This window comes from Apium graveolens, chromosome 7 (assembly GCF_009905375.1).
Source record: "Apium graveolens cultivar Ventura chromosome 7, ASM990537v1, whole genome shotgun sequence".
Lineage (NCBI taxonomy): Eukaryota > Viridiplantae > Streptophyta > Magnoliopsida > Apiales > Apiaceae > Apium > Apium graveolens.
Genome location: NC_133653.1, coordinates 271,085,892 through 271,113,533, shown reverse-complemented (window position 1 = coordinate 271,113,533; position 27,642 = coordinate 271,085,892). Strand labels below are relative to the sequence as shown.

Here is a 27,642-nt window from a genome sequence, read left to right as displayed (position 1 = left end):
GATTTTTTATGGTGTTTTCTCATATTGGACCACTATGCTAGTCTTCCACTTAAAGAAAAGTATATTTACAAACAATAGAATATTGTCTTACATTGATCTAAATATGCAATAGATGTTTTTTCTTTGATTTAATCTTTTATTTGTTAAGAGAATCCGGACAAATTTTAACATAAAATTCGACGAAATTTATAGCAGAACAAGATTCGACTTTCGTCAACAATAATAAAATTTTAAAAAGTTAAAAGAATTGCACCATTCGGCTGCAGCCACCTACTTTGATGGGAAAGAAATAAAAGTGAATTTAAAAGTTTCCTCTTTTGAGATAAACAGAAGAAAAAAATTATCAGATAAAAAGGAACAGAAGAAAGATATGGAAAATATGGTGCTTTTATTTCATTGCAAATCATAGGTAATAAGTAATTGGGCTGGGAAGGCCCAAAGAGCAAACTTTTACAACTTTGCTGTTGGGTTTTGTAAGCCCAAATACAGGCCTTCCAATATTATGATGGAGTTAAACAAAAAAGCATGGTTTTGTTTTGTTGCACGCTATTGCGTGAGCTCGTAAGGTCTACCAAGGGTAGCGGCTGCGGGTTACCTAGGATAAAAAAAGCATGTTTTTACAGTTATGGTATTAACAATGACAGTTATAATGTTAATTAATTAGTTTTCTTTAATATAAAGAAGATATTTTATGACAAGTGTATAAGAGAGAAACAACAAAGAAACCGGTGATTAATATGAAAATTTCTACATGGTATGTATGAGTAACAAGCTCATGCTCATACTCCATTATTAAGAACAAAAGCAAATGAGAAGTTAAAACAAATGACACAACTCGAGTTCGATTTTCTATTCTGAGACCATGACGATAGATTCATTAAAATTCCAGTCCTGCACGATGTCTCTTCTAACTGCTCGGCTTCGGACTAACCTTGGGGGCTCTGTCGGTTCTGGGGAGACCTTGGACGACGGTAAAAAGTTGATGTTTGCTAGTTGCTGGTGGAGGGATGCTTTTCTCATCAAGCAGTTGGTGATCACAGAACATCTTCCATCGTTTTCTGAACTAGAAGTGGAATAACTTCTCAAGGAGTGTGACGGACTTTCAACGTTGTGGCATGCGATACATGCCAGACTCATATTTGCCTGTCACAGCTCTCAGACCTCCCCAGCTAATTTGCTGTAGTATACATGCCAAAATACAATAGGAAACACAAATTTAATTTTAGTACAAGAGAAACGTGAAGCTGAGATGATGATGGTAAAAAATATTATTGAGTACAACACAAAGGAGCGAGATAAACGAGTTTGCATATCTGCAAAGGACAACTTTGTGATAAACAAAGGAAAACTGGTTACGATAAACAGGAAAATAAGGAATTGGTGGGTGGCTTCCTGATTTAAACAACCAAGAATACGTGACATGCAGTATAGCCAAAAGAAAAGTTTTACCAACAATTAAATAATTCAACGATCATCTATTGGCTTCCAAATCAGAGTGCAAGTGGCAACTTGACACTGTACTCTGGACCAGTAACGCACGTCACACGCAGATAATACTTACCTGAATATTGACATTGTTTTCTCATAAAATATATCCAATATAAGACCTTCTCTAATTGTCTGCCCCTCTTTAGAAAATGTATTTCTGCTTAAACCTAGTAATCTAGATATACATACACAAACACATGTTGTACTGCAATCGAATACAGCCACAGAATTGACGTCTTTAACTAGCTAATAAACTAACTTGTCAAACTGTCAAAAAAGCAGAAGATAATACTTCCTCCATATGGAAAGTCTTGTAAGGTTCGAAAGTAAATAATGGGGAGAGGTATTTTGTTTGAAACATCAGCTATGATTAAAAAAATTAGGGACAAGATTGGCCCTGCAACGTAGAGAAAATGGCTAACAGTAACCAATAACCTGATTTTTTTATATTAAAATATAGGAAAAGTAAATTTTGAAATAATCTGTTAGTTTCCTCCCTGTAACTTTGCTCTCAGAAGTATGTTTATTCTAAAGTACCAAAATTTGAGAAATTATAAACAGTTGATGCACAAAAAATCAAATCGGATGTAGAAAAGAAAACTCACACACACATTAGTTACTCTGACTCTCCTACAGCTCCAAGCCTCCAACCCAACAAAAATGCATATAACACGTGATGAACAATCATTCATTTAAACCTAGCAGTTTAGTGAATGGAGAATGAAACAAAAAAAGTAACTATTTATGCACCTAAGATGCATTCGGAATTCAAATTATATTTTTTGAGAACAATCAATTAATGAAGAATTTTTTTAACAGAAAACCACTAAACAAACAGAAGTCATACACGCCTAAGGCAGAAATTTATTGATTATTTCGAGCATGCCTTGCACTAATATGGAAGAAGGGAGCAGCAACTGCAAAACCTGGTGCTTAAATCAATATTAAGAGACTAAATTTGATATGTGAACCTCGTATTAGGTTTACATTAAATCTAATTAATAGTCTTCTCAAAAGAAAAAACATTTTAACATTCCTCTTATACAGGTTAAACAGAAAAAAATAGATTGAATATAGCTGCTGCAAAATAATAAAAATAGAATAAAATCTTAATTATCCTAATGATATTTTTCTTCAAATGCAATAGTCCATTTAGAACAATTTGCACTAATATAATAGTAATCTCATCACGTAGTACCCTTTTATAAGTCCCATGAACTATTCGCTATTTCGCCGTTTCTTAACTTCATAGTATTAAGCAATTTATCTTGTTACTGCTATTATATGAAGTACCCAAGCCCAAAGATATAAAACACAAAGCCCAATGAAAAAACCCATGAAAACAATAAAGGCAACAAAAGACAGTGTCAGGCGCGCCCCTACAAGTGGAGCACGCAGAAGCCTACTGCAGCGCTACTAAACCAGCCAGGCGCAGAGGCAAACATTCTGTCACTGACGCATGACACAACCATTCTTCCTAACGGCATCATTAGGGCCGGTACAAATGCCTCGCTCCCCGCACCAGGGTCAACTTAAGATCAAATGGAATCTTCTACGTGGCAAGATGCCGCTGATTCTGAACCGCAGAGCATGACCCTCAATCCTAGTCATTAACCCCTTCAACTCTCTCATTAGGCCTATATGAAGGCCAGTGGCTAGGGCAGGGGTTATCCCCAGCACAAATATTGGGGCTTTGAAAGACCTTTGACATGTGAAGCGCGACTGTCATGCATTGGTGGACGGAGAGTTAGGTGCGACTGTCCAGATACAAGTGACTTTGTCTCCTATTGATTTAATTGTTTGTATACTATCATTCACCAATCAGATTGCCTTCAAAGTTGAAACATATATAGTCCACGAGATTGTATGATGGAGTATGGACGCATTATTATCTACATCCTTATTTGTTTTTACAGGTAAAAATAAAAATGACGACATATAAAAACACACTAGCAACAACGAGAAAGGCAAGAAATTCTGGACCATTGGTGGTAAAACTATTGTACATTTACCTTTATCTACAATTTAATTATTTACAATTAATTTTGGCAGAGGATCAACAATAAGCCAGACTATGAAATGGCCGGACTTGTAACGACAATAAAAAGAATCTGGACCTTCTCACTGTGATGCAAACAAGTTCCAAAAGGCAAGGACAAGGGTAGGAAACACTCTCTTATCCAAACACCAATGAAAAATTATAACTTACGCAATACCATACCCCTTCATATCCAAACACCAGGACATGGAATTATAATTGGATTACATTAAACAATATAAGTACAAGTACAAAATGGAGAATGAAGACCGAAAAATTCAAATTTTAACGAATCGTATTCCGCATAACCCTATCCTAACATTACATCCAAAAATCTAAGCAATGACAAGCAACTTCAAATTACTCTAATCACATATAAAGAATCCAATTGCTTACATCTAAAAGCTAAAATCACCAATACAAGCAAACATTTTGCATAAAAAAAAATCATCAAAATCACACAATCATCACACAAAACAACAATAATTACAAAAAGCTAAAATCTTGAACAACAAGAGTCTACCCTAGAGGGATCTTGACCTAAAAAAGTCACAATCATATAAAATTCATCATTATAACTACCATTTAAGTCAAAAACATCAAGAAAACACAAATTACAACAATGATTATCAAAAAGATCAAATGGGTATTGCTAAAAAAGCATAAAGTTTCAATCTTTAGATCCAAGAAACAAGAAACTAACCTTGTTGCTTGTCTTTTGTGTATGTGATGTACTTGGTATGATTCTTTAAAGGAGGGATCTTTATAAACACAAGAAGATTCTCTTTAGATATTTATTATGTTGGGTGTATATAGATTGTGTGTTTATGTAACTACTGGCTTTTGGAAGTGTGTTTATGTAGACATTCAGAAATGTCTAGGCATTTTATTTGCAAACTACTTGCAACTTGCTAGTCAATGGAGAATTTCACAACACTAAACTTTAACGTAATAACGTAATAACTATCATTATAAAAATCGGAAATCGGATATAATCAGTTAAACTATAGATATAAGATTAATCGAAAATCGGGAATTAACAGGAGTGGAATTTGGTTGTCATTTAATATTAAAAATATTATTTAATGTATTTTTATAATTAAATTTTTTATTTATTAACAAATATATATTTATTATATCATAAATTCTATAATTATTCATATTTAAATTAATATAGTATTTTAATTTTAATAAATTATTATATATATTTCGATAAAAAAATCTATAAAAATTAATCAAATCGGTCTGGATATCTTTTAGGGAACTAATTAGATATTAATCGGTAAAATCGGGAATTTTAAAACACCGATAATAATCAAATATTATGACGGTAAAAAAAATCAGAAGCACATAATATTCGTCTCAAATATAAGTTTGTGTTTGAGGAAAAACGGATGCTATCTGTATGAATCCGATAATTTCGGATATAAATATGGATACATGCAAATTTTTATTAAAATTATTCGTTGGACAATCCTAATAAATATTTTGGTTTAGCTAAAACTTAATTCTTATTTAAAATTAATCTATAATAATTTAATATTTATCGTTTTATATTTTTACTTTGATTGAAATCTTCCAAGTCAAAGATTTAAAATGTGTCCCAAAAATCAAACTTTAGTATTAAAAAAAATTGAAGAACTAGATATTCTTTTAAATTCCAGTGGAGTATTTGACTATTTGCGTTTTACCGGTAACATATTCAGATTTTGTTACTTAAGGCTGGGAAAGGAGTTAAAATTAAGAAAAACTTTGGTCAACTGCAATTACATCGATAAATTAATATATACTGTGAATTCTGTTGTAAAAATCAATGATTTTATTGATTAATTATCCGATTAATCGTTTTAATATACTCTGTCGATTCGATTTTATAATCTGATAAATTACTGAATCTTTTTCATAAATTAATATAATTAGTTTAATAAATTAATTGTTTTGTATCTTTTTAAATACATCCAATTAATTTTAATTACTGATTATCCGATTAATCAATGAAATAATTTATGATTGTGATTAGGGTGGAGCAAAACTCGGATCGGTTCGGTTTTTAGATAAAACCGGAACCAGAATCGGAACTGCAAGTTTTCGGTTTTTTTAAAATTAAAAACCGCAACCGCAATCGATCCATCAGATCCATCGGATGGGTTTCAGTTTTAAAAACTCCGGATCAGTTATATAGGTTCGGTTTCGGTTGCAAAACCGATTAAAAAATGTATTATCTCAAAACCATGTATAGGAAGGAAGGTGGCTGATTGGTAACACAAATCAGTTACATTCTAGGATCGTCAATGAAGCTGATATTCATGTAAAGCTTCTAGAATTTCATACAATTTAAAAAAAACATGATGAACAACAGAAATTTAATTATAAAAAAATCAGCATCCATAGCATCATAATATCAATACAATTTTCATTGCTTCTACCTAGTTAAACCATGTAATCAACCAATATAGTTTGCAAAAACTAAACAAACAGTTATAAACCAAAATCATGCAATTTACAGTATTAAAGCTCACTGAATCATTTAAATGAACTACTGAAATTTTGGCTAGGTGGACTGTTAAGTGTTATTGGACTTGTAAATATTTTGTAAGGCTCATTAGAATAGATAACCTATTACTGATGTTGCTAGTTTTCTACTGAGTTCCAGTCATAGTGTTATTTAATTTGATGTTATATATATACATATATATGTTAATTTTAAAAATATATATATATATATATATATATATATTTATTTATTTATTTAAATAATCGGTTCGATTCGGTTTTTCTCGGATCGGTTTGGACCTAAAATCGGAACCGAAAAATTATCATCGGATCGGTTTTTAACCTTTTCGGTTTCGGATCAGTTCGGTTTTTTGCGGATCGGTTTTTTGCGGATTTTACCGGTTCCGGATCGGTTTTTTGCTCAGCCCTGATGTGAATGGTGATAAATTTTAATTCATTGTGGGCCGGATATGGGCCGTCCAGAATGCTTAAAACCCATATAATGATACAGGCCATAAACTAGGAGGATCTATTTCAAGCCCAATTTGTTTTTTTCCAAGAGCGCAAAATGTTTAAATTTCATGTTCTTGCTTAAATTTTTGCATGAAAGTTTATAACATATAACCAAGCAAGTTTACATAATTTCATATGCATAAATTTTAAATTAATAGATTATAAATGCTAAAATATTTTTCTAAACCCAAATAAATATGGAAAAGTTCGGAAACTATTTTTCCGAAAAATATAAATAGAGTCTAAATTTTACTGAATTCAACTCAAACTGTATTAGCGTTATAATTCGGGCCGAGCGTCGAATTTTGAATCGGACGTAATTCAAACCGAGGTTAATCGAGTCTAAACATATGTCCGACCTTGACTTGTTTCGTTTCACGAATCGAGCCGACTCGTTTAGCTAAGCTAATCCATTCTAACCAGTCGGCTTGTCCGAATCGTTTAACTTTACATTTTACAAATCTAAACATTTCTCCGAACTCGAACTCGGCTTATTTAATTTCACAAGTCAAGCCGGCTCGCTTAATTAAACGGGTCAGAATCTCCGTTCGAACTAACCTAAATCAAGCCGAATTAAACAAGTTCGAGTAGGTAAAGCTCGTGAGCCGTCCGACCCGAATCACCGTCATAAAGGATACTACTACTATATTTTGTCGTCGTCCATAAACCTTGGAATGGAGAGTGACGCATCATCAACTACCAAAGAGATAAGTAATAAATATTGGCAGTTTGATGTAGAACTATATTTACATGGAAGCCAAGAAAATTTATTGAGCAGCCCTTATCGGGCAGTGCATAATTACAGTATTGAATGTAAAACAAGCAGCCTGCATCTGCAATCCCCCATCCATTTTTTCAATAATAATAGTCATAGTTTTTCATTAAAATTTGGCATGGGTCAACTGTGCATTTCATCTTTCTCTGTAAATAAAGCAGGATATATTCTGAAATTTGACTTTCATTTATTATTTCAAACTAACCCCTACCTACCTTGCATTCCCTTTCAATTCTATTATTATTTCGAATGGGAAATTATCTAGAGCCAACTTGGTTAAGATACACCAGCCGCAATATCCCATCCAACGATGGCTGGGGATCGGTTCCCATTTCCAATTTTCTATCATGTATCCATAAACACAAAATAAGGTATTATATCATACTCCCTCCATCTCTTTCAATTGTTTACATTTTTTGGAGAGTGTCCGACACGCATTTTAAGGTGCATATAAAGTATAGTTATATAATTTTTTTTTCAATTTTGTTTTTCTGAATAAAAATTAAAACATTCAACTTTTATTCAGAAAAAGAAAATTGTAAAAATAAGTTACATAACTATACTTTTTATGCACCTTAAAATTTGTGTATGTAAACAATTGGAAGGGACCGAGGGAGTATTTTTTAATTGATTTTTGCAGACTCCTTACATGCACAAAAATAATTATCAATAAAAATACGATAACTCGTAAAAGATGTCTAGATTTTAGTGTTTAGAATGTGCCGATAGACACACAGTAAAAAAATCGTTATTATTTTTCAGAAATGTTAAGTTACAGTCCGTTCTTTTTCAGTTGTCCTGTTTTGATTTTTATAATGAAATTAATCGAATTTTAACTAAATTTATGTATATATACATGTCCATTTCTTTTTAGTTATCGTGTTTTAATTTTAATGGTAAAATTGATAAAATTTTGACTAACTTTTATGTATATTATTTAATTAAAATTATTTTAAAAATTATAGCATTGAAAACTTCTACTAATCTATTTTAATACGTGATTTTCAACTTTTTAAAAATATTAAACAAATGAGTTTTAATATTTGATAAAAAAATTGGTCAGTTTAACCACTAAAAAATCATATATGATAAATAAAAAATAATAAAGGTAGTACTAAATTTTAAATATCAATTTTTTTAACGTGTATTTATAAGAGATGTTATGTATTTTAATTTTTTCGCAAGTGTATATATTTATGGCTCCGGCTATCGTACGTCTAGCATATTCAAAAAATAATTGATGCAGTTGTCGTTTATGAAATTGTCGTAGCAAAATTATTTTTCTGGAATAGTCAATTCAATAAAATTCAATATCAATGTATAAAAAAGCCATCAAATCACAGGGTTGGAATGTATAAAAATTCTATGCATGAGAAAAGATCAGCCTAGCTTGTTTCACGGGAATCGTGATGTCTGTGACTTTTTTGCAAGTTTCTAAGCTTCAAGGAGGTTTTAATCGGGAACCGATGAGATCTTATTCTAGTGACGTAAATTGTGTTGCGATAGTTACATTTTTTATATCATTTTATAATTTGTGTCGTCCTTTAGATTTGAAGAATATAAGAGCGTCATAGATATTTTATATTTTTAAATAGATTAATTATCTGATATGGTATCAGAATTCGATTTTCGAAAGTGATCTCGTGTTCTAATTCTACTATCCTCCATTTGTTTAGTATAGAGATTTGTGTTGATATTGGTATTTGCTTTATTATAATGTCTAATAATGTTTGTTCACCCTAAAAAAAGTAATGACCTTATTTCAAAATTAGTTTTTTAACAAAAGTATAAATTTTTGAATTTATCAAATCTCTAATATTAGTATTTCATAGTTGTTTAAAATAATTTTTTGGTCCTAAAAGACTAATTTAAAAAGGTTATATTGATTTTTTTTTACTCTAAATAGTTAAATTCAATTATTCAGCCAAAATAATTTAATTAATCAGTTAGTTAAAACACTTATTATATGGAAAATGGTAAGGGTACCAAATTGGTTCCCAAAAAAATTACAAAATGCCAAGTGTCAAATTGTTATTGGCTAAATAAAAATGGACCCCTGCATTTAATCAAAAGCACCATTTAAATCATTCAAAACTGCCACATCAACCATGACACATCATTTTATTACAATTTTTTGTGTTTTTAGCACTACTCTTATTATATACTGCTCCAACTAATAGCTAATTTCCAAACAGGACCAATGTTTGTTTAGTATGATTGGAAAAAGTTTCAAATAGTATGGAGCTTAGACTTTTTGGTCATGGGACAATTCATTTAAACATATAAATAAAAGCTAGTAGCATTTGGTGCACTTCATTTCCAATTCAGTCAAGGCCCATCCAATTCTAACAAATTTGCATTAAAAAGGCTCCAAGAATACAAGCTACCAAGCTTAAAACCAATGGCTGCACTGAACCTTCTTCCTTCAATGCTGTTCATCTCTTCATGTTTCAATCTCTTCATGTTTTCATGTTTTCATCCAGACAAGATTTTCTCGAATGCCGAAAAGTTAGGAGATTCAAGTACTAACATTAGAGGAATGTTTGTGTTTGGAAGCTCTTTGGTTGATAATGGTAACAATAACTTTCTTCAGAACTTGGCTAAAGCTGATTACTTGCCTTATGGCATTGATTTTCCCCTTGGTCCTTCTGGGAGGTTTACTAATGGTAAAAATATTATCGATCTTCTAGGTGACCAGCTAAATTTTCCAGCATTTATTCCGGTTTTCACTGATCCATCTACTAAGGGAAATCGGACAGTTCTTGGTGTTAACTTTGCATCCGGTGGCTCTGGCATCCTCGACGAGACTGGCTCCATAGTGGTAAACAGATCGCTTTCTTTTTTACATGCATCTTGTCGAGGAACCAGTTACTCTAAAACATCGAGGTGTTAGAGAATGACCCTTTCCAGAATCCTATATTTTAACACATCTTGCTAGCTTCAAGTAGGTTAAAACTTAAAATGTTCTTCTTGCTTTTTATCAGGCAATATTAGATCTTTGATAGGGTGTTTTACTGTTACTTGCACACGTTCTACACGTCTCCTCTGAGGGTCGAACGTGTTAGAAGAGTATAAGATCATGTTAGGGTCTTTCCTCAAACCTTATTCATTAGACGGTCTGGTTACTTAACATGGTATTTCTTTTTGAAGTACTACTAATTAACCTTCAACCTTTTACAATGCTAGGGATTATGTTTAATATGTTAAGTATACAAAAGCAATAGTGACACTACAATGGAACTTCTGTAATAAAATGATCAACAGACAACAAGAGACAAACCTAATCATTGTTTTAAGATGTACAACTCTCTTAATTATAGAGCATTGATATTAAGCACACATGTTTATTACTAATTATATAGTCTATCTATTTCTATTTATGTTTCTTCTCTCTTGTTTTGCTGGTAGATTACACAAACACAAATTAATTACTAGCCCTCTTTTCAACCTTTGTTATGCCATTTTCTGGCTCTGCACCAGATTTTTTTCGCTTCTTTCACATTTTTAAACAATAGTATAAGTAAATTTTACTACGGATGGTGTCGTAGGGAGAAGTGATGAGTTTGAATGAGCAAATCAAGAAATTTGAGGAAGTGACATTGCCGGAGTTGGAGAGTCAGCTCGAGAGCAGCAGCACAGATTCATTATCCAAGTACTTGTTTGTGGTTGGAAGCGGTGGAAACGACTACACTTTGAATTATTTTTTCACTAAATCACAAGCTAATCTCAGTGTTCAGGCATTCACAGCCAATCTTACAACTACTCTCTCTACTCAACTCAAGGTAAAATTTGTCAATTTGCATGGTTTATTTACTTACTATACCTCTGTGTAATATGTATTCTGATCACATTGTCAAAGTATTTGTTCCCTGCAACTGAATTACTTTTCCTAATACGTTTGGAGTCGTCTGGCCAAGGTTTTTCCCTTCCAATCTACTCGGATGTTTTAAAAAAACATAATTAAACGATCCTTAGTCTAAGTTCACAATGATGTTAAAGTTGAATATTATTGCAGAAGTTGTACACTTTGGGGGCGCGGAAGTTTGTAGTGATGTCTTTGTATCCTCTGGGCTGCAGCCCCGGATCCATTGGTGCATCTGCACAAGCACAGAAGAAGGGTTGCAATCAATACCTTAATCAAGCAGCTCATTTTTTCAATACCAACTTAAGATCCCTGGTAAATGACATTAGGCCACAAATGCCTGGTTCTAATCTTGTCGTAGTCAATGCATACAAAATAGTTCGAGATATAATCAAAAACCCTGCTTCAAAAGGTAAATATTTATACTATTTTCTTTCAACCTGATGAATCTGATCAATCCAACTAAAAGCAAGTTCTGACGTCTAATCCGCTTAGGTTTTACTGACGCGACACAACCTTGTTGCCGTGTGCCATCTTTGGAAGAAGGGGGAAATGGAATTTCATGCAAGAGAGGAGGATCAACATGTGAAGATAGGAGCAAGCATGTGTATTTCGATGGTTTGCATCCAACAGAAGCAGTGAATGTTGTGTTAGCTACAAAGGCTTTTGCTTCAAATTCAACAAATGAAGTTTTTCCTTTCAATATCAGGGAACTAGCTCAAATCTAGGGTTCTTTTCTCTCATTTGTTTCACTAATCTAGATCACAGTTGCAGAACTCGATATCATGCTAATCTATGTAAAGTTGTCGTTTCAATAATGCTAATCTATATAAAGATGGTAGCTGAAACTAGAACTCATCAATGAGAACATATCTTGCCATGTATTCAAGGGCCAAGCTTATAATCTGAGGCGCCACACTGCTTCTACATAGGTATTGATAGTCATTTAGAAGAGAAGTTGAAAAAAGTACTCGTTGATGAAGACATGTAATACTGATGAATAAGTTCCTTAATGAAAAGAAATTTCTATTGCTACTGATATAGTAAGCAGTACAATCAGTAATCCTGGTTCATCCATGGCCTCCGTTTAACTCGAAATTATCTGTAGCATTTGAATGTGTAATATCCAGGTTGGCCTTGAATGTACTAGACTCTGGCTACAACACTTCTATAAGAAACTGCAGATCACCACTCAAGCACTTATCCAAGCGACGATAATCTGAACTCAACCTATCGAAAAATCAGGTATTCCAGCTTGAAGTAGAGCTAGGATCCAGTTGTCGATTTCTTGATTGTTAAATCAAACAGTTGCGTAAACAAACGACAGGAGCTCTTAGTCAGCTTCAAATTTAGCCATCTTATCTTCCTCCAAGTTAATCCATGCCTCAATTCCATCACCTTCTTTGTTGTCAAAAAAAGAAACCACATTAGTAAACGTGAGTCAAGCAGATACGATCCACACTGGATTTCCCCACCCGAAATTCACATCATAAACACCAAACCTGGTCAAACTAGTGAAAGCCATAGTAACCATTTCTCCACATTATTGCTGTTGTACAGTTGTGTTGTACAGTTGCAGAACTCGATGTCATGCTAATCTATGTAAAGTTGTCGTTTCAATAACATAACAGTCTTGCATGCAAAGTTTAACACATTTTACCTGGAAAATCTACAGATTACAAGAAATGAGAATAAAAATAGTAGCTTAAATTGAAATTGATTGTTGAGAACATATCTAAACATTGTATAAAGTTTTTGCTAAAAAGAAATGCATCATTGCTACTAATATTATTAGTAGTATTACAATAATACAAGTTAATACAACTTATATATTACAATCATACATTGAACTTTCTTATTTCTTTATCAAACTCAACAAATATGTCAAATACAAAGCTCTAGACTCCTACGATCTATTGCTGATAACTAGACCTGTCAAATCGGATAACCGGATCCAGAGGCGGATCTAGGGGGGTCCAGAGACCCCTGAGTTTTCAAATATGATTGAGTTAGTATCTGTAATTGCAGAATTGTAGCTGTAGTTCAGCTGGTTGTGGGTAGTGTTATCCTCAATGAAGACCGGGGTTTGAACTCCTACTTTTCCCTCCTTTTTTGCTTTTTAATTCAACCCCTCCTTTAATTCAGTATACAGTACATTCAATCCCTCCTTTTTTTCCTCTTTTACTTTATGATAGTATCCAACTATGTTTTTGTACGTATGTATTGGTGGAGACGGTAATTCTATTTTTTACTTCTCTAATTTTTACTTTTTTACTCCTCTAATTTATATACTGATATTATATTTGTCCCGATAATTAAAATAACGGCTTAATATCCTAAGTACGTATTCACCTAACTAAAATACTTTTTTGCTTTTTAATTCAACATCGGTAATTCTATTTTTTACTCCTCTAATTTTTTGTACAACTATGTTTTTGTACGTATGTGTTGGTGGAGACGGTAATTCTATTTTTTACTCCTCTAATTTTTACTTTTTTACTCCTCTAATTTATATACTGATATTATATTTGTCCCGGTAATTAAAATAACGGCTTAATATCCTAAGTACGTATTCACCTAACTAAAATACTTTTTTGCTTTTTAATTCAACCCCTCCTTTAATTCAGCATAGAGTACATTCAACCCCTCCTTTTTTTCCTCTTTTGCTTTATGATAGTATCTAACTATGTTTTTGTACGTATGTGTTGGTGGAGACGGTACTTCTATTTTTTACTCCTCTAATTTTTACTTTTTTACTTCTCTAATTTATATACTGATATTATATTTGTCCCGGTAATTAAAATAATGGCTTAATATCCTAAGTACGTATTCACCTAACTAAAATATGTATAATTTTTTTATTGTGATTATAGTTCTGCTATATACTCATATAACTCATTTAAATACGTATTTAAGCGCATTTTTTCTTAAAATTTAAATATAATATAATATAATTTATTTAAAAAAAAATCGCCCCCCCTAAAATATTTTTCTAGCGTCCGCCACTGACCGGATCGGTTTCGGATCGGATCTATTTCGGATCGGTTCCATTTTCGGATTATGATATAACTCGAGGTCATTCGGATTGGATCAGATGTGATACGGTTCGGGTCTAATTCGGATCAAAAACGTATAAAAATCGGATAAAAATCGGACAAAATTCGGTTCGGATATTTCAGATCTTAACTTATTTATTTTTTCATGTTTTGAGACTTAAAAAAATATCTTTTTATTAAATGTAGTACTTTTAATATAATATAATGTACTTTTACATTAATTTATAATTAAATAATTAAATTATCATGAATATAAGATACATTTAAGTATGAAGTTTGCTTATTTCGGATCATATTCGGTTCAAATATTATATGAATCGATTTTGTTCGGTTCCAATTTATAATCGGATCTAGTATTTCGGATCATTTTCGGTTAAATTTTCGGTTCGGGTAATTTTCGGATCGGTTTAATTTGGTTTTCGGATAATTATCGGATTATATAATTCGGATCTCGGATCCATAGATTTCGGTTCGATTATTCGGATACAAACCCATTTTGACAGGTCAACTGATAACCAAACTCATGGAAACATTTCAACAAGATTAGGATTTGAATTACAAAATGCAAGTTAATATAAATGTGTATCACACAATATACCAGTCAATATGGAAATATTTTATCTTTCACTGAAATTGATAGGTAAATATTAGAAAAATAAAATATAACTCATCGTAATTTCATCTAAATTCAAAAATTTAATTTATGTAATCATATTACATTTTATCGTACTTTTTTATTAGATTTAATATTAATTCATTAAATAAGAGCATATAAATTAAATTTTATGTAAAATTGTAGGAGGTTGTTTATTTAATTGTCTAAAAGTGTGTGATTGTTTGAATAGCGGAAAAAATTATATGCTTTCGAGTAAAACAAAGTTAATTACACAACTCTTACTCTTCAGCCTCCACTCATTACAGTCTGAAAACACGATCATGTTCATCTTATCTCCGTGTTTTGATTTTTTTTTTGAGCACATATTTTAGCTGTTTTAGTTAGTTAAAATTATAATTTAAACTTTTTTTTGAATGAAAATACTAAATTAGCATTTTATTGACATTTTTTTTAGTGTCAGAGGAAGCTAATATTAGGATTTTAACAAAAACTCGTATTGGAGGATCGAATTTGAGTACTCCGGCACTCCACTCCGATAATATCATGGCAAGTAATTAGGCCCATTAAAATATTAAAATGTTAGAAAAAGGTTCTTTTGAGGATTTTATATTAGATTTATGACAAAAAAATAATAATTGTAACTACAGTTAAATGTCTTTATATAACATGTTTGGAACTGGTTGATTACTTTATGGTAGTAAAAACACTATCTCCTTTATATCTGAACGCAAAAAATATATAATCTTAATAAAATTATTATTTCATCAACTATTATTCGATCGAACTAAATGCATATATTAGACATTCCTAAATCGCAACTTACAATATTTTCTTTTAGATTTGAATGAGACGGAATGAAACCAACTTGGTATGACACTTTGAGAAAAATGTCAACTTAAAGGAAACGTATAACTAACTATAAGAAGGTGGAGAAACGGGGGCACAATGGACCCTGACCTGGAGAATAGATCCGTATCAGATTATAATCTCGACTCGAATTACAACTCTATTATTGACTTTCAAATCTCGTAAATTTTAGTCATACAAGTGCACCGGTCCCCGTACTCTACAATCTACATCAACTTGAGTTTGTTAATAATCTCGTCACCACAAAAATGGGCACCAAAGTTGGCCATAAAAAGGTCAAATAATAGAAGAAAACGGATAAATAAAAGAATTTTTTCATGCTAAAATGGTCCCTCGTGTATGAAAATTTTAGGGTTCACATTTTCTCATAATATATTAATATAATAATATATAGGTGATAGGTGATTTTTTCGGTAATATTCAATAATTATGTTCATTTTTTTAATTGATTACACACGCACACATCATAATTTGAATTTGAACTCCTGACTTCGGGATACATGAATTTAATAGGTGCAACAACACTTAGTTCGCAATTATTTTCATATATATTTCCATTAATCTAATAATTTTTGGTTACTTATAATTAACGTATGGAACGTACTAAAAAAATGAATAAATAAATTTTAAGTATATTTAACATTTACATGTACATATTTGTTTATGTAAAATTTTAAGCATTTTTTCTATAGTTATTTGAAAAAATACGATTTGTAATTGAAATTAACTTTATATGTATTTCATAGAAAAATAGTTGTAAATTTTCATTGTTTTGATTTTCTTTTTTCTTTCGAAATTATTTTATGTTTGGGTAAATTTGCTTATTATAACATATTTTCGCAATTATTTTTAAAAACTGTATTTAAAGAAAAATATCAACCACAATATGTTCTTGCACTTTTTTCCCTGAAAAATTCCATAAATTAGCCTCCAAATCTGCCTGCCTTTTGGGTGGCTCCATACAGCTCCATGCAGCTTGTAATCAAGTAACTCCTAAAATAAAATTTTATATTTTTTAATTTTTAAAAATATAATAAGTGTCGTCATAATTTAGAAATATATTTTTTTTTGAAAAAAAAATCAGAATTAATTCAATAATGAAAAGCCATACGGCATCTATAAGAACAATCGAGTCGAACAAATATAAAACAGATCATATCGCTGATTAATTTAGTATTTATGAAGACACAATCAAGCGATTTGTTGAAATTGATATATACACATGTATCGCCTTCACCAAAACCAGTTTAAGCTATCGATCGTAATTGCAATCCCATATAAATCTTTATCACTGAATCAAACCTCTGAAAATTCGACATATCTAACGTCCTGGACATCGAATCACATCAAAACACACCAAAAAACATATCAAACTCTCACAAGAAGAGAATAAACAAAAACCAAATAAATTGGGAACAAATCTCAACCAACAAAGATTTTATCAAACAAAAATACAATCCTGAACGATAAAATCCTTATCCGGGGAGGAGTATTATTGAAAAACACGAAAAAAGGAAGGAAAATAGATGATTTGGGGCTTTCCACCTGTGAAAACTGATGGAAGCCCCGAACGGCGGTTAGAAAAAAAAAGAGGCTGAGAAAGCTTTTTTTAGGGTTTGAGGAGGCAAAACTAATAATTTTATTTACTTCTCAGGTAGATATAATTTAGAAATATATTAAAAATATTTTCGTGTCCCTGAAATTAATTCCTGCATCCGTGCCTGCTGGTAACAGAAGCTGGCATGCACTTGCTCTACTTCTTAACCATTTGAATGCAGTATAAATTTCATTGCAACCATTAAAAAAAATACAAGCTGGTTAGCTCAAAACCAATGGCTTTAATGAATCTTCTTCATTCCATACTTTTAATATCCTTATGTTTTAATTTCATCCTCTATTCTTGTTCTAAACCAACCAAAATCTCACCTGATGCAGAAAGCATAACAGATGGGATTATTAATAACATTAAAGGAATGTTTGTTTTTGGAAGCTCTTTTGTTGATAATGGTAACAATAACTATCTTGCAACCTTAGCTAAGTCTGATTACTTGCCTTATGGCATGGATTTTGAACTTGGTCCTACTGGGAGGTTTACTAATGGGGAAAATGTTATCGATGTTCTCGGAAAATTGCTTAACCTTCCTGCACTTATTCCGGCTTTTCTTGATCCATCTGCAAATGTAAATCAGTCAGATGTTGGTGTTAATTATGCATCTGGTGGCTCTGGTATCTTGAATGAAACTGGCTCCATTGCGGTACAGTTTAAATATCGTTTTTTACATACTTTTCGCTAGCCTTCAGTACGTTAATTTTTTTACAGTTCACAATGCATGTCAAACATGTGCTCAGAAGAGTTATCAGACCATATTGTGTAATCAACAACATCTTAAGGTGTATGAAGATGACTTAATGAATTTAAATTTATGCGTTAAACGTGCAGTATCTTAAGGGTTACTGTCATTTTTCTTGCTATGTCAGTAGCATTATCCAGTTCTACTTCTTTTATCCCATAATTTTCTGACAGCACGAGAGTTTCAGTAGTCAGAGTGTGTTGTTTTGTAGGGAGTAGTACTGAGTTTGAATGAGCAAATCAGATTATTCGAGGAAGTAACATTGCCAAATCTGGAGAACAGAAGCAGAGAGTCATTATCCAAGTACCTGTTTGTGATTGGAAGCGGAGGAAATGACTACACTTTGAATTATTTTCTGAATATATCGCGATCTAATCTTACTGTTCAAGAATTCACTGACAAGCTCATAGCTACCCTCTCTTCTCAGATTAAGGTATATATCACAAGGCTGATTATTTTTCCTGATTGTTTGGATCATATACACAGTTTAACAAAATTCAGAGTATTATTGCAGAAGCTGTACAGTTTGGGGGCGACAAAATTTGTAATCATGTCTTTGTATCCTCTGGGGTGCAGCCCTGTAAGCATTGCTGCACAACCACAGGGAAATAATTCCTGCATTCAATTCCTTAATGACGCGGCTGAGTTATTCAACTCAAACTTAAGATCATTGGTTAATGACCTCAGGCCGCAATTGCCTGGTTCAAACTTTGTTATAGTCAATGCATACAACATCATTCGCGACATCCTCAGATTCCCTGCTTTAAGAGGTAAAAATAATACTTAACCACTAATATAATCTTCTCACCACTTGATAAACTTCATCAATCTTACTAAACACAAGTTCTGATGTTTGATTAATGTAGGTTTTACTAACACGACGCAACCTTGTTGCGACGTGCCAACAAGGGCACAAGGAGGGACTGGGATTTCATGCAGGAGAGGAGGATCAACATGTCCAGACAGGGACAAGTTTGTGTATTTTGATGGTTTGCATCCAACAGAAGCTGTGAATGTTATACTAGGCAGAAAAGCTTATGCTTCCATTTTCACAAGAGAAGTTTATCCCTTCAATGTCTTTACACTAGCAAGAATCTAGAGTTCAGTCTCTCTCATTTGTTGCAGAACTTGATGTAAAACAGGTGTTTTAATACTGACCTAATAATGTCAGAGTTACCTTGAATGTGACAAACTGACAGCTCTGTTTGAAAATCTGAATAAACAATTATAGTTTAATTTTATGAGATTTAACTTGCAGCCTTGCATCTTAATTTATATGCAATTGATTATATTCATCCATCTCATTTACAAAGCTCACATTTCCCATTTTGTTTAATTACATGGTAAATAAAGTGGTCATGCATATTTTTAATTTCAAATAAAGCACAATATATACTTTTAGATAACACTAATGTAATAATTTCAATTTAAATTTGGAGTATTTTCTAAAAATTGGATCAATCCGTATCTAAATAAATTGAAACATTGTGACGAAACATAAGTCAATCGCAAACATTAAAATTGATGTAATCTGAGCACGATTGGATAGCTCCAGTGGTAAGAAGTTTATCCTTTGTCGTCCCAGGTCTGGCTCACCCGAGAATTATTGAGAATAAATACTCATTAAGGCTAGAAGCCATATTTAGTCAAAAAAAAATTTGATGTAATTTGTATGCTTCACTACAAGAAAAAAGGACAAAACCGACTATAAAAAACGGTCGGTTAAAAGGCAAAACGGTCGGTTAAAAGGGTCATAACCGACCATAGGACGTGGTCGGTTTTAGCCTGGTCGGTTATGACTTTTGGTCGGGTTTAACCCTCATAACCGACCAACACAGTGGTCGGTTAAGTGCCTGGGCATTTTACTAAAATGTGGGGTCATTGTGTACACACGGTAACACGTGTGCACACTTGTCGCCACGTCACTGAGTCATAACCGACCGCAGGTGGTCGGTTATGTCTATTTTTAAAATGTTGACTGGAACTCATAACCGACCGTGATCAAAGTGTGCACATCAGTCGGTTTTATTTCAGAAGCTAACTTAAATGTCATAACCGACCGTCCTAAAACTGACCACCCTCTAAAGAAGACGGTCGGTTTTATGAAGAAGGTGGTCGGTTATGTCACCTGACGGTCGGTCTGGGATTTGTAATGGTCAAAAGTGGTTGGTTATGCCTATTGTCGGTCGGTTTTAAGGTCTGATTTTAAAAAAAATTGCAGGTTTTTCTGCAGCCCCTGGATACCAAACCAAATCAATACACAAATCCAATCCAGTCACAACCAAACAACCAAAACAACAATGATAATCATTAAAATATACTACTCAAAATCATTCGCAAAAACTAGTAAATTTCATAATTAAACCATAGTAATTAAATCCAACGCAAACATTCACAAACTCCGATAACCGGAGGATTAAACCGTATCATTACATCATTATAAGCAATCCTAAATAACCGACAAAGTATCAAACCATCACAACATATTATATTACATCCCATAACCATCAAATTACAATAGTCTTAAAACCGATCAATATAAACTAATCCGACAAATCAACATCGGACGATCCACCTGTTAGGGGGAACACACACAAGTATAGAACCAAACAAACAATACAAAACACACACTCAATATATGACGCGGAAAAACCCACGTCCCAACTTGTATTATTAATCAAAACAATTATCAATAATACAATCAATCTCACCAAACGGTATTCACTCAAGTGATACTTAAGTCAAAAAATACTCAAGCATACATCAAAACAATAACATGACTATGTATATATAGCCATCACAAACTTAGCCAACAAGACATACCTAATCTGATTACAATAATAATTGTCTACTCGTACAATTATTACCCATTCCCATTATAATAATAATTGTCAACACATACAATTATTACCCAACTCAATTATGATAATAATTGTCTACCCATACAATTATTACCCAATTCAATTATGTTTTCTATCACCAAGACCATACTACCTATTGGGTTTAACCCCAACAATCCTCCCCTTCAATCCAATATGATTTCATGCACAACCGAATTAACGGTCACCATCAAGCCATCGACGTCGATCGCCCAATACCTCCCCTCGAACAATAACCCCTCCTTCTAGTACAAAAAAATTTCTCTTATCTTTTCGACCTTTGAGTATCTCTAAATCTCCTTTAGTGACTTTCAACATACTGTTCTTCATCATAACAGTATATCCCAAATCAACTAATTTACCCAACGAAATCAGATTTCGATTTAACTCCGGTATGTATCTTACTTGAGTTAACTTCTGAACACGACCGCTGTGACGTTTCATTATTACCTCACCAATGCCAGCAACCTTTACCGTTTTACCGTTCGGTAAAGTTACAATCTTTTCCTCACACTTTTTATTGGACGAGAACCACTCCCTCCTACCACATATGTGATGAGAACATCCCGAGTCAAGCACCCATTCTTCTTTTGATCCCTTCTCTTATTGAACCAAAAGAACAGCTTCATCAGCTTCTACAAGCGAAACACTACACCCTCGATTTTTCTTCAACTCTCTCAAGTCTTCTCTTGGCTTTGGACACATAAATTGTATATGACCCAATTCCTCACAATAAAAACACCTGATATTAGGGTTATGTTTCTTAGCATACTTCTTTTCCGTGTCACGCGAACGTACCATAAATGCACTTCCATCAGATGTGTCACTCGATTCTTGTTTCATCAATCTTTCGGCCTCCAGAAGAACAACAATAGTCTCATCCAAATCTAACTTCGTTTTCCCAACCAATAAAGAAGTCATCACAGTATTATACTTCTTCGGTAGAGACACTAGTAGTAGAACAACTTTATCCTCATCCTTTAATTTTTCATCCAAATTATTTAGCTGGTTGATTAATCCATTAAAACGATTCAGATGATCTCTTAAATCTCCGTCTTCTTCCATCTTGAGCCCAAACAAATCTTTCTTGAGAAACAGCTTGTTGGCCAAAGACTTTGAGTGATAAGTCTTCGTTAACTTCTCCCACAAATTCTTGGGATTGTCCTCTTCAAGAACATCATACTTGATTTCCGGTGCAAAGGCCAACCGGATCGTTGATGCCGCACGTAACTTCATGTCTCCCCACTTTGTATCATCAACTTCAGTAGGCTTCTTCCCTCCGAGAGTTGCATATAACCCTCGTTGAATTAACAGATCTTTTACCGTACTTTGCCACAAGGTAAAATTGTTTCTTCCATTAAACAATTCAATTTCAAATCCCCCAACCTTCTCCATCATGAACCTTGGCTCTTGATACCAATTGTTAGGGGGAACACACACAAGTATAGAACCAAACAAACAATACAAAACACACACTCAATATATGACGCGGAAAAACCCACGTCCCAACTTGTATTATTAATCAAAATAATTATCAATAATACAATCAATCTCACCAAACGGTATTCACTCAAGTGATACTTAAGTCAAACAATACTCAAGCATACATCAAAACAATAACATGACTATGTATATATAGCCATCACAAACTTAGCCAACAAGACATACCTAATCTGATTACAATAATAATTATCTACTCATACAATTATTACCCATTCCCATTATAATAATAATTATCAACACATACAATTATTACCCAACTCAATTATGATAATAATTGTCTACCCATACAATTATTACCCAATTTAATTATATTTTCTATCACCAAGACCATACTACCTATTGGGTTTAACCCCAACACCACCGCCATCACTGCCGTCATCACCGCCGTCATCACCGCCGCCATCATCAAAGTCCTCATCATCGGAGGTCTCATCCTCGGACGTGTAATCCTTATCGACTTCCATAGCACGCCGATTGTTTTCCTAGATACACAAGTTTAATTAAACTAGTTAAAAAGAAGAAACAAAATTTACATGTGAATGAAAACAATAAATAAACAAGAAGGTCAAAAATTATACCCCCGCAACACGAGCTTCCGTCTTTTGGACGATATCTTCAATCAAGGAGCCCACGATATGCATGATCTTGCCACCGATAAGGTTATTCCATTACAACCTTTGGCTAGGATCGGAGGATGGATCCGAGGCCTCGAGAGCGGTACGTGCGAATGTAGCTATTTCCGCATCGGAAAGTTGGCGAGCAAACCGATTTGGATTAGCACGGATCTCTGTAAGCACATTCCTCACGATGGAAAGATATACATTGTCGGGGATGGCTTCACGTTGTCTCGGAGCGGATGAGGATGAGCCGGCTTCATTCTGTGTGGAATCTCGGTACCGGGTAGCAAGTGTAGGCAAGAGATCGGTGGCCCGAGCATTGGGGAACCCCACCACATAATTCTTTTTCGGCTTTGTACCTTGGGGGACCTCCAACGCTTCCATCCACCAATCCCACGGCTCATCCCGATCACCCGTTTGTGTAACCTCCACGGGCATGCGCTCGAGAATGGCGGCATATCGTTCCTACAAGTTCATTTAAAATAATTAACGATGCATTTAAAATCAAATAAAAATACATATAAAATCACATATAAAAATGCATTTAAAATCACATAAATACATATAAAATCACATATTAAGGATGCATTTAAAATCACATAAAAATGCATATAAAATCACATATAAAAATATATTTAAAATCACATAAATACATATAAAATCACATATTAACCCTCATTTAAAATCACATAAAAATGCATATAAAATCACATAAAAATGCATTTAAAATCACAATAAAATACATATAAAATCACATATTAAATATGCATATAAAATCACATTAAAATACATTTAAAATCACATTAAAATACATATAAAATCACATATTAAAGGTGCATTTAAAATCACATAAAAATGCATATAAAATCACATAAAAATGCATTTAAAATCATATTAAATACATATAAAATCACATATTAAAGATGCATTTAAAATCACATAAAAATGCATATAAAATCACATGAAAATACATATAAATTCACTTATTAAATATGCATTTAAAATCACATAAAAATGCATTTAAAATCACATGAAAATACATATAAATTCACTTATTAAAGATGCATTTAAAATCACATAAAATGGTCATAAAACTACATAAAAATTACCGCAATACGCATGGCGGCCGGTGTAGTGTAGACGGGATTTTCCGGATCGGATCCAACTTTCCTATGGCACTTATCCCACACCTCGAGTCTCGTCGGCTTTTTCTTGTTCTTGTTCGTCATTACCTTTCAAAATATTAAACAACTTATATTAGCACGTCCTAATAATTAGTTGATTATATTAAATATGGTGAACGTGTATGTATGTGTGTGTGATGGAATATAATAATATTACCTCCCGAACTTTATTGAATGACCTTGCACCGACACTATACAATCTTTCAATTTGTTGTCGGCTGGTGGATCCAACCGATGACCGGTGCAAGTGTCCTTCGTTCTTCTCCCAATACTCTAAAAGGTCCTTCCAAAAAGGAACGGACCAATAAGGCGGCTTCAAAGACAACTTGCTCACGCCCTCCTCCCTTGCTTTTCGCTCCACCCTCTTCTTAAGCTCGAAGTCCTTTTTATCGTCACTTTAATGTGATCTTCCAAAATTTTTCGGGCCTTTGAACGACTTTGCCCCTTAAGATGCCTATAATATTTCTAAAATTGCAAAAAAAAGAAAATGAGGATAAATGCATCATAAAATCAAGAAATAAATGATAATTACAAAAATAAAATAAAATTAACTTACTTGAAACTCCTCGACTCTTGCATTCAACCAAGCTGGGTGACGTTCTTCGATATCAGTATAAGTGTAATGCCCAAGAGACCACTTCTCCCGAATCATAGCCAAAAGCGTTTTCTTAGCCGTATCATCTTCAATACTATATTTAAACAAAAGAAAACAATAAACATTAACAATTCACATAACAATATTGAACAGAACCAAAAATATAAATATATAGGAATAATACAATTTAAAAACTTTTTTAACTTACTGTCCATCGGAGATATCAATGCGATATGGCTTCAATGGTAGTTTCTCTCCATATATGCCACTCGAATGTGATCGAGGTCGCCTTCCTCGCCATTCTCGCTCCTCCGCATTTGTCATGTGCCGAGTCGGATCATTCGGGTCCGAATCCGAATCCGTCGGCTCATCCTGCAAATGCAAATTCCCTCCTTTTCCCTTTGCACCCTTGCCCTTCTTACTCGCGACTTTGGCCTTTCCCTTGGCCTTTGCCCTCCCCTTATCTTTTTCCGGCTCCTTGTCTTTCCCCTTCCCTTTTCTCGCCATCGCCAACACCATAAGACTTATCATAACCAATGTCAACATCCAAGCAAAAAGATCCTAAAATAAACAATAAAAATATATTAGCCAATATGAAAACAAACAAATCGATGAAACGACTTGCATTAGTAAATCACATTACATAAAAAAGCATTTAAAATCACATAAAATGCATATAAAATGCATATAAACGTATCCATATCATAAATTAACGATAAAAATAAACACAACTAATTAGAGTATTATTTAATTACGCAAATTAAACCATTAAATCAACTTAATCTATATATACAACAAATTAAAGTTCCAAACTCACATATAAAGTGCAATATTTATCCATTTTCGAGTACGGATCATGTTTACAAGAGCAAACCCCTATAAATTAACCCTAAAAATACATTTATACTTCTACCTAAACGTAAACAAACCGACAAAAACCCTAAAATTTATACTTATACATATATTCAACAAATTGACAAAACCGACGAATCTTTTACATGCAAATTTTTACATGAAAACTGAAAAATCATATGAACTTCAATTTAAGTGAGAATTATCCATTTCGAGTACTTTTATGTGTTAACGAGAGCAAACCCCTAAAAATTAACCCTAAAAATACATTTATATTTCTAAAAAGAGTAAACAAACCGACGAAACACCCAAAAATTATGACTTTAACCTATATTAAACAAATTGACATAACCGACGAATGTTTAACATGTAAAACTTTACATAAAAACTAAAAAATCAATGAAGTTTGATTTGAAGTGAAACACATCAATTTATGTGAGATTATTTCTTTAACAAACACAAAAAACATATAATTAACTTCAAATCATATATATAAACACAAAAAATACATACACATACACACATATATGGAATCGAGTAAAAAAATATCTTAATCGTAAGAAAATCTTACATCGAGAGTGAAACCAGAGGCAATGAGAGATGATTTGGAGCTCCTTCGTGAATACGCCATTGAATCAAAGTATTTTAGTGAAGTTTTGAGTGTAAGAGAGAGATAGAGAGAAAATAGAGAGATAGAGAAAGAAATAGAGAAAAGAAAAGTGAACCGTTTTTTATTTATAACAGACTTAAAACCGACCGCCTGGCACTTAAAACCGACCACCAGGTCGGTCGGTTTTAACCTTGAACCCTGTGCAGCATGCAAAACGGTGTCGTTTTGCTCTAGGCGGGGTTTATAATTTTTCACAAAAAAACCCGCATTTTTTAGGTGGTCGGTTATGACCCAAAGTGGTCGGTTTTATAATATTTAATTTTTTTTTTTAATTTTAGGGTTTAGGGTTTAGGGGTTAAAAACCCCTAAATTTAAAAAAATCTTATAAAAACATGATTATTATTAGTTAAATAGCTTAATTTTTGGTACATTTGCTCATTTTTACCGCGTCGGTTCATCTGTACGGTTCGATCATGTGTATTTCATAATTTTTATTTTTTTTATTTATTTCACTTTTTTAATCAAAATTGCCAATTTTCTTATAAAAACGTATTTGTGATCGTTCAAATGTGCTAATTTTTTGTGCATTAATATATTTTTACATGAAGTTAACATCCGTACGGTTCGATCGTTAAAAATAAATTTTAAAATTATACTTATAGTATCGAATGGTATGTTCAACTTATTCTGTCTACAGAATGCCGACATACTTACTGAAATAATTATATTCCATATGATTTTGATTATACTATTTTTCAAATAGCCTAATTTTTGGTACATTTGTTCATTTTCACCGCGTTAGTCCATCCATACGGTTCGATCATGTGTATTTTATATTTTTCATTTTTTTTAATTTTTAATTAAATTTGCTAATTTACTTATAAAAACGTAATGGTACTCGTTAAAATGTGCTATTTTTTGTGCATAAGCATATTTTGACATGAATTTAACATCCATACGGTTCGATCGTTAAATATACCTTTTAAAATTATACTTTTAAGATCGAATTCATTTTTTTAAATTTTTAATTAAATTTGTTAATTTACTTATTAAAACGTCATGGTACTCGTTCAAAAGTGCTAATTTTTTGTGCATAAGCATATTTTGACATGAAATTAACATCCGTATGGTTCGATCGTTGAAAATAAGTATTAAAGATGTACTTTGACCAAGACTGCTAAAACCGACCGAGGTCAAATATCCAAAGTGGTCGGTTTTACACCAGAAGCCAGTTTAATTCTTATAAACGACCATTGTAAAACCGACCGACCCTTTAAGGAGACGGTCGATTTTATGAAGAAGGTGGTCGATTTTAGGCAAGGAGGCGGTCAGTTTTCTGGGAA

General features: G+C 32.8%; 3 protein-coding genes across 4 annotated transcripts; 2 read left to right on the top strand and 1 right to left on the bottom strand.

Annotated features, from left to right (window-relative positions):
• Positions 1-703: 703 nt before the first annotated feature.
• LOC141673789 (uncharacterized) lies at positions 704-4,414 on the bottom strand. Its single transcript, XM_074480528.1, has 2 exons — positions 4,230-4,414; positions 704-1,177 (listed from the first exon to the last, which is right to left on the bottom strand). The coding sequence occupies exon 2, from the start codon at positions 1,135-1,137 to the stop codon at positions 850-852; it is 288 nt and encodes a 95-aa protein (XP_074336629.1). The 5' UTR covers positions 1,138-1,177; positions 4,230-4,414; the 3' UTR covers positions 704-849.
• Positions 4,415-9,589: 5,175 nt separating this feature from the next.
• On the top strand, positions 9,590-12,232 carry LOC141670931 (GDSL esterase/lipase At1g29670-like). Of its 2 annotated transcripts, XM_074476988.1 has the most exons (5): positions 9,595-9,880; positions 9,998-10,128; positions 10,856-11,089; positions 11,323-11,581; positions 11,665-12,232. In XM_074476988.1, exons 1-5 carry the CDS (start codon positions 9,709-9,711, stop codon positions 11,895-11,897), a joined length of 1,029 nt encoding a protein of 342 aa, XP_074333089.1. In that variant the 5' UTR covers positions 9,595-9,708; the 3' UTR covers positions 11,898-12,232. The 2 variants fall into 2 exon arrangements, with proteins under 2 accessions (XP_074333088.1, XP_074333089.1); XM_074476987.1 differs by having other exon boundaries at positions 9,590-10,128.
• Positions 12,233-17,514: 5,282 nt separating this feature from the next.
• LOC141672358 (GDSL esterase/lipase At1g29670-like) lies at positions 17,515-19,303 on the top strand. The gene is made up of 4 exons (XM_074478932.1): positions 17,515-17,963; positions 18,271-18,492; positions 18,574-18,829; positions 18,926-19,303. The coding sequence occupies exons 1-4, from the start codon at positions 17,541-17,543 to the stop codon at positions 19,156-19,158; spliced, it is 1,134 nt and encodes a 377-aa protein (XP_074335033.1). The 5' UTR covers positions 17,515-17,540; the 3' UTR covers positions 19,159-19,303.
• The last annotated feature ends 8,339 nt before the right edge of the window (positions 19,304-27,642 follow it).